Source organism: Staurois parvus, unplaced genomic scaffold (assembly GCF_062004578.1).
Source record: "Staurois parvus isolate SC_StPar_1 unplaced genomic scaffold, SC_StPar_1.0 ptg000437l, whole genome shotgun sequence".
NCBI classification, from domain to species: Eukaryota; Metazoa; Chordata; class Amphibia; order Anura; family Ranidae; genus Staurois; species Staurois parvus.
This window is the reverse complement of record NW_028318233.1, coordinates 5,171,364-5,184,948: the sequence shown is the minus strand read 5'-3', so window position 1 is coordinate 5,184,948 and position 13,585 is coordinate 5,171,364. Positions and strand designations below refer to the sequence as shown.

The 13,585-nt window shown below is 41.6% G+C and overlaps 1 protein-coding gene across 1 annotated transcript in view; it reads right to left on the bottom strand.

Annotated features, from left to right (window-relative positions):
• The window catches only part of LOC149454164 (uncharacterized), a 28,846-nt gene extending 16,231 nt beyond the window's left edge, over positions 1 to 12,615 (bottom strand). Inside the window, exon 1 of the mRNA XM_089687785.1 lies at positions 12,216 to 12,615. Within this exon, the coding sequence (XP_089543911.1) occupies positions 12,216 to 12,290 (75 nt within the window). The 5' untranslated portion in view covers positions 12,291 to 12,615. The remainder of the gene's footprint in view (positions 1 to 12,215) is intronic.
• Between the last annotated feature and the right edge of the window lie 970 nt (positions 12,616 to 13,585).

Sequence of the window (13,585 nt, the reverse complement as noted above, 5' to 3'; positions counted from 1 at the left end):
TTATATGGTTACCTGCACAATATAGAGGACTAGATGTTAACACAAGTGTGTACACTTTTATTGTTTTAAAAATTTGGGAAATATTACATAGACAAAATGGATGGGTTTTTAATTCACAGTTAATGCCACTAAGGAATTCAGAATATTTTGCTCCAGGGAAGGAAGATATCACAGGGAAATGGATCGTAAAAGAGGATGCCCAATTGAGAGATATAATGGTGGGGGAGGAAATAGGAACATATAGGGAGTTGGAGCAGAAAAAGGGAGAAGTTTTTAGCAGAATGGACAACCTTCGATATCATCAACTGAAATATTTCTTTGGGAGTCTCCCAAAACCTGTGAGAACCAGAAAGGAGTGGAATGCATTTGAAAAATTACTTGAGGCACGGGGAGATGGGAGACACGCTGTTGCAAAAATGTATAGAATATTAACGGATTTAGACACAGGCACAAAACTAATATATATAGAGAAGTGGGAAAAAGATATGGGAAGGGAAATAGATGAGGAGCAGCAGAGGAAAATGCTTAGATTAATTCACGAAAACACTAGTATGCGGGAAGTGGAGTTGAACTATAAGTGTTTAGTAAGATGGCACATCACACCAAATGTGGAGCACAAATTGAACAGGGAGATTTCACCATTGTGTTGGAGAGGATGTGGAGAAGTGGATACGTTATATCATGTATGGTGGTAGTGTTTAAAAATACAGGTGTTTTGGAGTAAAATTGTATACTTAGTAAGAAAAATTACTGAGATTGATATTAGACTGGATCCAGAGCTATGTCTTCTCCATGTCTCAGAGCTTTCAGTGAAATCATATAAGGATTCAGGAATCGGATATTTCTTGAGCGCAGCTAAGAGTCTTATACCCAGGTTCTGGAAAAAAAAGGGAGGTGCCGACAGAGGAAGATTGGCTGATTAGAATGAATCAGATTTGTGCGACGGAAAGATTATATTATATGGATATGGATATGATGGAGAAGTATAATATAAAGTGGAAAAAATGGGAGGAATATAGAGAAAAAGTGAAATATATGATGATAATGTATACCCCTCGAAATAAAAGTTGAGTTTCAGAAATGGTTTTAGAGAAGGGAAATGCTGAGTGGGAGGGGGGGGGGGAAGGCAGGGTAGGGGAAGTGGGATATAGATAAGTTATGTCAATAAGAAAATTTCCATTTGATGTTTTTCCTGTATAGAAACAGGTGTTTTGTAATTTGTATTTGGAAGAAAATTAATAAATATTTATAATATAAAAAATCAATCCCAAGATCAGGGATCGAATCTTTAGTCCATTGAAATGGGAAATAAATTTTAAGTCTCTCTCTTGTTGGGGTAAGGTATATTAATTGGTAAAGCATTAGATGTAGAAAGATTTACTTGTAAAGCTGAGAGGGAGGAAAATGTATTAAGTATAGAAAGAAGGTTCGGTAAAGAGAGTAATGGTTTTTTTAAAAAAAAGTAGGACATCATCTGCATACAAAGTTTAAATTCTTGAAATCCATTAAAGTATCCAGCAATATATGGATGCTTATGAAATACTTTAGCCAGGGGCTCCATTGCCAGAGCAAAAATTAGCGTTGAAAGGGAACAGTGCTGATAAGTGCCTCTATCTATTGAAAAGAATTCCGAATTATAGCCAGGGATTTTAATTCTGGTTTTGGGTGAGTGGTATAATGCTTGAATGCCATGATTGAATTTTCCATCTATTCCAAAATGATGGAGTAGGATGTTAAGATAGGGCCATGGCACACTATAAAAAGCTTTGTGTATGTCTAAACTTAATATAACAACTTCCTTAGAATGTAGATTGGCATCCTGTATAACATTATCATCAAGTCTTATATTGTCTGTAGTTAACCTGTTTGGAATGAATCCTGATTGGTCTGAGGAAATTATAGATAGAATAATGGAGGCTAATCTGTCAGCAAGGATTCTACTAAATATTTTAAGGTTATTATTAAACACCGAAATTTGCCTATAATTTTGTGGGTAAAGATGATTCTTTTTAGCTTTAGTGACATGTTCACCAATAACATTTCTTCTGGGAAATGATGACCGTGGAGAATAAAATTGAAGAGAGATGATAATTTAGGCGCTAAAACAGTGGAAAAATGTTTATATCAAGATGAAGTGTAACCATCTGGACCTAAGGCTGGAGGGCTTATTGTTTGCTTTAATTTCCAAGCAAACATAGTTGATGCTGAATTGCTGTGAAGTAAAAATGTGGCTTTGTCAGGAATGGACTTGCCAGTAATGGTGGGACTCACCTGCCTTGTGGGCTGCAGTACCAGGGCTGGCCAGCGGGTGCTCTCAGCAATCAGAGACTCAACCCTGCAGCCAGCCAAACACCTGAAGCTGATTAAGCAGGTGTATTTAAGGGATGGCCAGACCTGCAGTCTGGGCCTTGGTGTAATGTCAGGGATGCGGGTGTGACCAGAGGTATGTGAACTGACGCAGGGAAACGCAGGCTTCAGATATGTTATAAACAATATAATTTATTAACACTAACAATACATAAACGCAGTGCAATACTACAACATAACACAGTGCAAACGAACCAAACCAAACCACCCACAGATAACAATACATACAATGCAAGCGTCGTCAGGCAGGCCGGGTCAATAATAATCGGGCAGGTAGGAACAGGAGGAGCAGGCAGAGAGTAGTCAGGTCACGAGCCGGGTACAGCAACTAACGGGCAGGTAGGTACAGGGGGTCAGGCAGAGAGAATGGTCAGGGTCACAAGCCAGGGATCAAAACAGGAGAAGTCAGCAGAGGTCAGGATCAGACCGGGTCAGCAACAAGTCAGGCAGAGACAGGAACAGGAACACAGGTTACAAGATACAGGGGCCCATGGAAAAACACACCAAGGCCCAGACTGCAGGTCTGGCCATCCCTTAAATACACCTGCATAATCAGCTTCAGGTGTTTGGCTGGCTGCAGGGTTGAGTCTCTGAATGCTGAGAGCACCCGCTGGCCAGCCCTGGTACTGCAGCCCACAAGGCAGGTGAGTCCCACCATTACTGGCAAGTCCATTCCTGACAGGCTTTTGACCATTTTTACGTTTTTTTTCTGTTTTTGCAGTTAAGAGAGTGTCCAGTTCTAATCTTTTAGATGATATGGCTTGAGATATATCATTAGAGGAACCTTGGGCTTGTGAGTTATAAAGTAGTTTGCGCTCCTTAGTAAGAGAATAGACTTTTTGCCAGTTTTGTTTTTGCTGCTGCAATACTGATCAGGCGGCCACGTAGAACTATTTTATGAGCAGCCCATACAATAGGGATTCAGGTATAGAATTTAAAGTAAAATATTCTTCCAGAGCAGAAGTGATTTTGGCTTTAATAAAAAGGTCAGAAAGTAATGTATCGTACCTTGCTTGAGTTTGATGGGGGTGTGAAAAAAGGAAAATTCTTTAGCTCCAGTGTTATGGACTCTCCAAGAATCTATTAATTGATTATCATTGAGTAGTGTTACAAGAGTTTTAGGGAATGCTTTTGAACTGGTGGTTGGATTACTTCTATCAAGGGAAGGCTGAGATACTAGATTTAAATCTCCACCCAAACAACATATGGGAAGAGTGATAGCCCTCTAAAATGCCAAAAACACTAAAAACACTGTGTGAGCTTCATTAGGGGCATAAACATCTGCGATAGTATGTTCCCTACCTGCAATGGATCTTTTAATGATTAACTGCTTGCCATCCAGCCACTGTGGAAAAACAGCCACAGCGTGGCACTGCTGGGCAAAATCACGTTTTAAAACGTGATATTGCAAAACAAGTAGGGGGCACGCGTGAGGTGCGTGACCGCCCTACCCGTGCCGCCGATCGCGGCCGCGGGTGTCAATCACCGGGTCCCGGCTGGCGATTGCCAGCAAACAGTGACACAGAGCACAGCTGCATTGTGTACAATGCAGCTCTGCTCCCTGTCAGTTCCTAACACACTGATCCTGAGAGCGGAGTTTAGCTCTCGGGATCAGTGTGTTCCTGTAAAGCACACACCCCCCGCCCACTAGTAAAACACTCCCCTCACACACTTAACCCTTTGATTGAATAAAAATTTTAACCCCTTCCTCCCCAGTGCCATTAGTACAGTGTCAGTGTTTTTTTTGCACTGATCATTGTATTGGTGACACTGGGGATATCAGTGACATCAAGTCAGTTCCCCCCCCGTGTCAAAATGTCCGCCGCAGTCCCGCAGTCCCACCATAAGTTGCTGATCACTGTCATAAAACTGTGATCACCGCCATAAGTCACTAATTGCCGCCATTATTAGTATAAAAAAAAAATCCCAGTATTTTTCCCTCCATTTGTAGACGCTATAACGTTCACGTAAACCAATTAATTTACACGTATTGGGATTTTTTTTAGCAAAGACATGTCGCAGAATACATTTTGGCCAAAATTTATGATGAAATTTGATTTTTACATTTTTTTACTGGACATGTTTTATAGCAAAAACTCCAAAATGTTTTTTTTTCTCAAAATTGTCAGCCTTTTTTTTATAGCGCAAAAAATAAAAAACGCACAGGTGATCAAATACCACCGAAAGAAAGCTCAATTCGTGGGAAAAAAGGACATAAATTTAATTTGGGTGCAGTGTTGCATGACCACGCAATTGTCAGTTAAAGTAACGCAGCACCGTAACACAAACTGCTTCTGTAACCGGTTCCTGACCGCCCTATAGCAGAAATACTGCTACAGGGCGGCATGGGTGCACAAAATCACAAATATATATACATGGTTTGCACTCCCGTGGATTTCACACCCCTTCCAGATAGCGTCAGATTGCCCATCAGTACACCAGTCATCACATTTAACCCCTTGATTGCCAGGAAGACGCCCATGCACAATAAACCTCCATTGCTAGTATAGTGTCTGAACGGATCAATATCTTTGATCAGATGAGCACTATACCAGCGTTCACATTGGTATAGCATCCCCAAAAACACAGCGTTAGTAGGATCAGCCCCGGCACCTGCCAGCACCTGCGTTTAGCTCCTACGCTTACCCTCCCTTCTCCCCCAGCAAGTGCAGTGTCAGTAGGTCACTGTCACTTGATACATTGCACACAAAACCGCAGTGTTCGCAGAATCAGGCCTGATCTCTGTTAGCACTTGCCGGTAAATTTTGATGACTCTCATATGCAGCTAAGTGCCAGTACTAGTGCCACGCTACATTTTGGTGAACTGGCGAGTACCAGCAGTCTAGTTCATCTTGGTCTTTCACATACCTCTTAGATTGTAAGCTCCCAAGATCAGGGCCCTCCTAACCCTCTTGTATTAAATTGTATTGTTACTGTATGGTCTCCCGTTACATTGTAAAGCGCTGAGCAAACTGTTGGCGCTATATAAGTCCTGTATAATAATATTAATACCAGCACTGCAGTATGACTTGGTGACGTGGCGAGTTCCATAAGTTCAGTACAAGCCGGTGAGGTGGCGAGCACAAGTATTGTCCCACAGCCACCAAGAATTCACACACAGGTCCATAGAGCTCCTAGTATCCTTCCAGATGTGCTTGCAAATCCCAATTGACAGCCCACAAATTCTGCAGCACCTGTACTTCCCCCATTCACTGCTCAACCCGGAATTCAGGTGGAAATAGCAAATTTAACTACTCCCCTTGATTTTTGGAGCTGTTTTTCACGGAATATCTGTATGCGTTGATTGTGGATCAAAGCAATTTATATGCACAACAATTTATCGCCGCCAACCCAAATTCAAACCTTGCCAGACTAGTCGCATGGAAACTCATTACGGTTTCCGAATTTACATTTTTTTTGGGCCTAAACCTCAACATGGGCGTTACTAAAAGAAATGAATTGCAGTTGCATTGGTCCGCAGACCCGATTCATCATATGCCCGTGTTCTCTGCTGTAATGGCCAGGCATAGCTATGAAAGTATAATGTGTTTTATGCATTTCAATGACAATACACTCTGTCATCCTCGGGGTGACCCTGAATTTGATTGGCTACACAAAATTCAGCCCCTCGCAAATCACCTTAACCAAAAATTTGAAGATGTCTGTACTCTCCAGCAAAACATCTGCGTTCATGAATCCCTGATTAATTTTTCTGGCCGCCTTGCATTCAAACAATTTCTCGCCAGCAAGCGTGCCAGATATGGGGCCAAGATGTAGAAGACCTGTGAGAGGACAACAGGCTATACTTATAAGTTTCGGATTTGCAAGGGAAAAGATAGTCACGTGGAGCCCCCCGGATGCCCAGACTACATGGGGAGTAGTGGCAAGATAGTTTGGAACTTGGTGTCATCCTTTTTCCATATGCGGTACCACTTATACGTGGACAATTTTTATTCAAGCGTGCCACTATTTAGACATTTGTTCAATCTTTGAACTGGCACATGTGGCAAAGTGTGACCTAATGTGTGCCCACCATTAGAAGTGGGTGGATGCAAGGTGGTATATTCTAATGGTGGGCATACCACACACTTTTTCTGGCAGAGATTTCTTCTCTTTTTTTCATTCAGTCCACAGTCTGCATACAAAATAAAAAGAACATAGTATATATACCTTACAAGGACCAGAGATGTACTGGTACATCACTGGACTTTGAATGGTTATTCCAGGATGATGCATACAGCTGCAGGCATCATCCTGGTATTTTTTCAGCCAGCGATCGGCTTTTATGTAAAAGAAATCCTAGTGGCTAATTAGCTGCAGGATTTCTTTTACAAGCAGTGGGATATGATGCCCCCCCTCCCCCGCTGCCTTCCACGGCCTTCTCGGGCAGTCCTGTGCCATCGGGGGAACCTGAGAATGCAGCCGGTGTTTTTGCCAGCTGACCATAGAGCTGATTGGAGACCAGAGTGGTGCCAATCATCTCTATAGTCTAAGATATTGGAAGCTACAAGCATTTCATCACTTCAGTTTCGCAGGATATAAACAGCTCCATTTGTAAATTGAGAAAGCATCTGATCACACCAATCTTGGTTTGGTTAAATAACACCTATCACAGTTTCGGAGGCCCTGAAATGCCAGGATAGCACCTATTCCCCCAAATGACCCCTTTTTGGAAAGTAGACACCCCAAGAAATTTGATAAGAAGCATGGTAAGTATTTTGCAGATCTCATTTGTTGCCACAAGTTTTTGGAAAATGAAGAAAAAAAACAAAAACATTTTTTCTATTATTGTTTTATATATTTCAAAACCTTGTGAGAAAAAATGAGATCTGAAAAATACTCACCATGCCTTTTTAAATTCCTTGGGGTGTCTACTTTCCAGAAAGGGGTCATTTGGAGGGGGTTTGGTGCTATCCTGGCATGTCAGGGCCTTCGAAACTGTGATAGGTATTGAGGAAGTGAAATGAGGAAGTTACGCACCTTCAGGCTTCCAAAGTGGTCATTGGATTTCAGGCTCCTGTATGTGGCTAGACTCCCAAAAAGTCTCAAACATGTGGTATCCCCATACTTGGTAGAAGTAGCAGAATGTATTTTGGGGTGTAATTCCACATATACCCATGGCTTGTGCGAGAAATAAATCATTTAAATGACAACTTTGTGTAAAAAAAAAAAAAAATGTTTTTGTCATATTCCAGAAACTTGTGGGGAAAAAATAAATCTTCCATGGACTCAATATGCCTCTCAGCATATAGCTTAGGGTGTCTACTTTCCAAAAAAGGGGTCATTTGAGGGTGTTTGTACTATCCTGGTATTTTAGCACCTCTAGAAATGTGATGAGCAGTCAGAAAGTAAAAGCTGTGTAAATTCCATTATCTATACCATAGTTTGTAGACGCTATAATTTTCACACAAAGCAATAAATAGACACTTACTAGGATTTTTTTAATAAAAAACATGTAGCAGAATACATTTTGGCCTAAATTTATGACGAAGTTTTAGGTTTTTTTGGATATTTTTTATGACCAAAATGAGAAAATACTGTTTTTTTTTTTCTTCAAAAATTTTTTTGTTTATAGCGCCAAAAATAAAAAGTGCACAGGTGATCAAATACCACCAAAAGAAAGCTCTAATTGTGTGAAAAAAGGACATAAATTTAATTTATGTACCGTATTGCATAACCGTGCAATTGTCCGTTAAACTAGCGCAGTGCTGTATAGGAACAAAATGGCGTAAATTGCAGTATCTATACCTTAGTTTGTAGACACTATACCTTTTACACAAAGCAATCAATATACACTTATTGGGATTTTTTTTACCAAAAACATGTAGCAGAATACATTTTGGCCTAAATTTATAACTAACTTTGAGTTTACTATATATTTTTTATAGCTGAAAGTAAAAAATATAATTTTTCTTCAAAAATTTCAGTCTTTTTTTGTTTATAGCATGAAAAATAAAAAGCGCACAGGTGATCAAATACCACCGTACTATTTGTGTGAAAAAAGAAAAAATTTCGTTCAGGTGCAGCATTGCATGACCGCACAATTATCAGTTGAATTGGTGCAGCACCGACTAGCAAAAAGAGGCCTGGTCATTAAGGGGGGTAAATCCTCAGGAGTGCAAGTGGTTGAAAATCTACTTTCAGGATCTCTATACACTTGTTGGGTATCAAATAACAGCAAATTGTGTATAAAAATAGCAACATCTCTACGTTTAGAGGAGTATATTGTAAAGATTACCTGAGAAAATGATTTATGGAAGTACTTTGAATGCTTATCACATTGAAAATGTGTCTCTTGAATCATAATGATTTTAGCACCAATTTTTTTATATTGCAAAAAAGCTTTTCTACGTTTGGAGGGGAATTAAACCCCTGTACATTATGCTAAATATTTTAATCACCATAATGCGGAATTTAAGAGAGTATAAAACAAAATAATTATTTTGAAAAAGTATAAGAGTCTTGGGATTTCTTTCATATTATTCAATGATTAAACACCCAAAGATTTAGAATTATAAACGTATATTTCCATATGTTGATTAGAGAACATGATGTATGAAATAGAGATTTTGAAACCAATGTCATTTACAATATCCAGAACTCTCAATAATATGTGAAGTAACTTGCAAGTTTTATAAGAATGGCTAGTGAGGAACAGATAGCTAGCAATCAGAAAAAAAAACAACGGTATACAAAAATAATAATAGATCAGGGAGCACATCAACACCTGATAACTAGTTATTATTTGTGGGACTTGTAGGTCCCAAATTCAAATTTGGCAAGACTCCAGGAAGAGCATATACCAGCTTTAAATAGGGTTGCATTGCGACGGAATAGACGGACAGTGCCAGGGGAAAAAAAACATTGTTATACAACATATTTTGCAATGCCTTAAGTATAATCCCATACCCAGCAACTTTAATGAATGTAGTATTGCAGGAAGAGGATATGCTAGTAAACATCAAGGTTAATCAAATGAGTCAAGTCCAGGGGGATAGATGTTATTCATTCGTATATGAATGTGTGAAGCAGAGAAAAAAAGAAAGAGAGAAGAAAGAAAAAAAAAGTTTTCTCTCTCCTTCCCATTTGCCCAAGCCCCCACTACTACTGCTCATTTTCCTCAAACTTTGCTGCATCTAGATGGTGGCAGGTAGTGAATGTCTATTCATAAAATCTCACGGCGGACTCGACGTCTAACACACCTCGAAGCTGGAGTAAACCAGATTGGTGTAGGACAAGGAGTATTTGGTGGTCTGGGCAAAGATTCATCCTCACGAAGACTTAGTTTGACTAGAGTGTCAAGTCCTTCTTGCAAAGAGGTGGCTACATATGTGGTACCATTATGAGGGATGATGAGGTTCAATGGAAATCCCCATCTATAACAAATCCTAGCTGAAGCAGGCATTGTTGTCACTTCTTTCATTTACCGGCGCCTCTCTAATGTAGCTGGCGAGATGTCAGGGAAAATTTGAATCTTTGCACCTTCCAAGAAAATATTTTGAGTGTTCTTTGCCGCTCTAAGTATATCTTCTTTAATTACCGTATTTTCCGGCGTATAAGACGACTTTTTACCCCTTGAAAATCTTCTCTAAAGTCGGGGGTCATCTTATATGCCGGTATACGGCATGCTGACACTTTTTATGGGGGGCGGCGCGGTGCCGCCGCCACCCCCCCTTCCAACGGAAGGGACACTAAGTACAGGGGTGGGCAGGGGCTGCTGTCTCTTACCTGGCTCCGGTCCAACGACGATCCGGTCCAGGAAGCGCGGCTGCTCCTTCATTCTTTTCGGCCACTGGATCTTCACGCGTCTGCTCGGCTCCGCCTCCTCACCGGTGATTGGCCACCAGAACTGTAGCTCAGGAAAGCCAGGCGGCCAATCACCGGCGAGGAGGCGGAGCCAAGCGGCCCCGCGAAAATCAAGTGAAGGAGCGGCCGGTAAGTGTGCCGTCCAGAGGTGCTGCTGCAACCACATATGCTGGCTGCAGCAGCACCATACTAGAACAGGGGTCAGCAAGTGTAATTGGTGTCAGTGGGAGGAATAGTGCCCCATCATTGGTATCACTGATACCAATGATGGGGCATTATTCCTCCCACTGACACCAACGATAGGACACTATTCCCCCCCACCCCCCCACTGACACCAACGATGGGGCACTATTCCTCCCCCCACTGACAACAACAATGGGGCACTATTCCACCCCCACTAACACCAACGATGGGGCACTATTCCACCCCCCACTAACACCAATATTGGGACACTGTTCCTCCCACTGACACCAATGTTGGGACACTGTTCCTCCCACTGACACCAATGTTGGGACACTGTTCCTCCCACTGACACCAATGTTGGGACACTGTTCCTCCCACTGACACCAATGTTGGGACACTGTTCCTCCCACTGACACCAATGATGGGGCACGATTCCTCCCACTGACACCAAAGATGGGGCACTATTCTCCCCACTGATACTAATGATGGGGCACTATTCCTGCCACTGATACCAATGATGGGGCACGATTCCTCCCACTGACACCAATGATGGGGCGCTATTCCTCCCACTGACACCAATGACGGGTTGCTATTCCTCCCACTGACACCAATGACGGGGTGCTATTCCTCCCACTGACACCAATGATGGGGTGCTATTCCTCCCACTGACACCAATGATGGGGTGCTATTCCTCCCACTGACACCAATGATGGGGTGCTATTCCTCCCACTGACACCAATGATGGGGCACGATTCATCGCTCTGACACCAATGATGGGGCACTATTCCTCCCACTGATACCAATGATGGGGCACTATTCCTCCCACTGATACCAATGATGGGACACTATTCCTCCCACTAATACCAATGATGGGGCACTATTTCTCCCACTAATACCAATGATGGGGCACTATTCCTCCCGCTGATAACAATGATGGGGCACTAGTCCTCCCACTAATACCAATGATGGGGCACTATTTCTCCCACTAATACCAATGATGGGGCACTATTCCTCCCGCTGATACCAATGATGGGGCATTAGTCCTCCCGCTGACACCAATGACGGGGCACTATTCCTCCCACTGATACCAATGATAGGACACTATTCCTCCCACTGACACCAATGATGGGGCACGATTCTTCCCACTGACACCAATGATGGGGCACGATTCTTCCCACTGACACCAATGATGGGGCACGATTCTTCTCACTGACACCAATGATGGGGCACGATTCTTCTCACTGACACCAATGATGGGGCACGATTCTTCCCACTGGTGTGCATTGGAAGAGGGATAGTCTTATACGGCGAGTATAGCCCAAACACTACATTTTAACAGGAAAAGTAGGGGGTTGTCTTATACGCCCAGTCGTCTTATACGCCGGAAAATACGGTATGAAGTTCTTCATACAAAGAACCAGATCCCTGGGAGGTTTATTAGGTGGCGGTTTAGGGTGAAGAGCCCTATGTATACAATCTCATGTGAAGGCAGCAGATTCCTGATCAGGTAATAGAGAAGTGAATAATTTAATAGCTGCTGGCATTAAATCTATAACCATTTCAGGGATCCCACAAATTCTTAGATTATTCCTCCTGTTTCTATTGTCAAGATCTTCAACTTGAGCTTGAACTAAAGAAAAAGCTTGTGATAGGGATTCATAGTTTCTACTGAGATCTGTATAAGCCAGGCTGAGATCATCATGCTTCATCTCCAGTCTGTCAGTACGACCCCCTAAAGCAGCTAAAGCCTGTGAGAGAGGACTTGTGCAGGTGTGATTGAAATTTAGCTGCTATTTTGTAGTAAATGTTCTCTAAACTCTTATCCAGATCATCTTTAGTGAGAGAGTTAGAGTACTCACGATCCTGTTGTGGGGCTGTTGTTTCATGTTCTGATGAAGGCAGTATAGGTGAAGCAAAGAGAACATCGGCACCATCTTGAGCCATGTGTGATTTCTCCTTCTCCCGCAATAGGTATTGAGTTAGGGGTTTCTGGTCACTCTTGTGCTGTTTTTTCCTTGAGGCAGGCATGCACAGGATCTAAAGATTGAGGGGGTTATAGGAGATAAAAAATTAGCAATCTGAAGCCACTCAATCTTAGCTAAGCCGACAAGCTGCTGCTTCGTTCCATGCTGTACATGTGCCCCCAGGAGCAATTTACTTCTAGCCTTCATACCGCATAGCTACTCTATCACTGAAACTGGTGTATTAAAAAAAGACTGGGGAACACAACAGGAGGAACCATGAGATAGAAAAACTGAATTCTACCATTTATTTGCAAAAGATGTCATTTATGACTAACGCGTAAGGCGGAGCTTTGTACCATGAAGTCATCACATTCAGGAAGTGTTCCCAGAAGAGCATTGAGTCACTCTGGCGTGTTGGTACATGCAACACAGAAATCCATTAAGAAGCGCTCACTCTTGTACTAAATCACCAGTCCTCATATTTAACCCCTTGTATGCTTGGTAATAAAATTGGCAAGGTGAGCTCTCTGTACAGTGGTTTGTCATTTATTGCCACAACACGAGTGTTTAAACTAATGTGCTTTTATAAGAAATCTTTCCTTTGGATGAATAAACTGATGGATTTTAACAGTTGCTTTTACATTACCTGACTTTCTCTCTATGCCAAACTATTAGATGTGGACTGGTGAATTAGTACAAGAGAGAGCACTCCTTTATGGTTTTCTGTGGTGATTATCCCATTTGTTCAAATGAGAAGTGAGCAGCCTCATTTTGTTCCTTCCAATATAATAACATATGACTTGTTACCTCTGTTTCTGGTAAGCCTTCTGTTACTTTTTCCTTGGTGGAGCAAAATTAATTGAGCTAGGAATCTTCACATCAATGTTTGGATTTGATCCTTATAGTGTTATTTCACCTTTTGGATTTGATTGTCAAAGTGCACTTTCACTGTTGGGATTTAGTATATACAGCAGTTTTCTGTAATATAAACAAACACAGACTTATTATTATTAACGTGTTAATTTTCACATTATCTTTTTTATTATACCTGATATATTTGGTATAGAAACATAGAAAAGTAACGGGGGGGGGGGGGGGGGGGGGGTGCTTGTTTCCTGTTTTTTTTTCAATACAAAACAAATATAACAGAAACATAGAAAAGTGATGGCAGGAAAAAGACTAGGTGGTCCATTGAGTCTGCAGTATTTCATTAGCTTCCTTGTCAGAGTATAGATCTATGCTTTTCCCAAGGCATGTTTGAACCT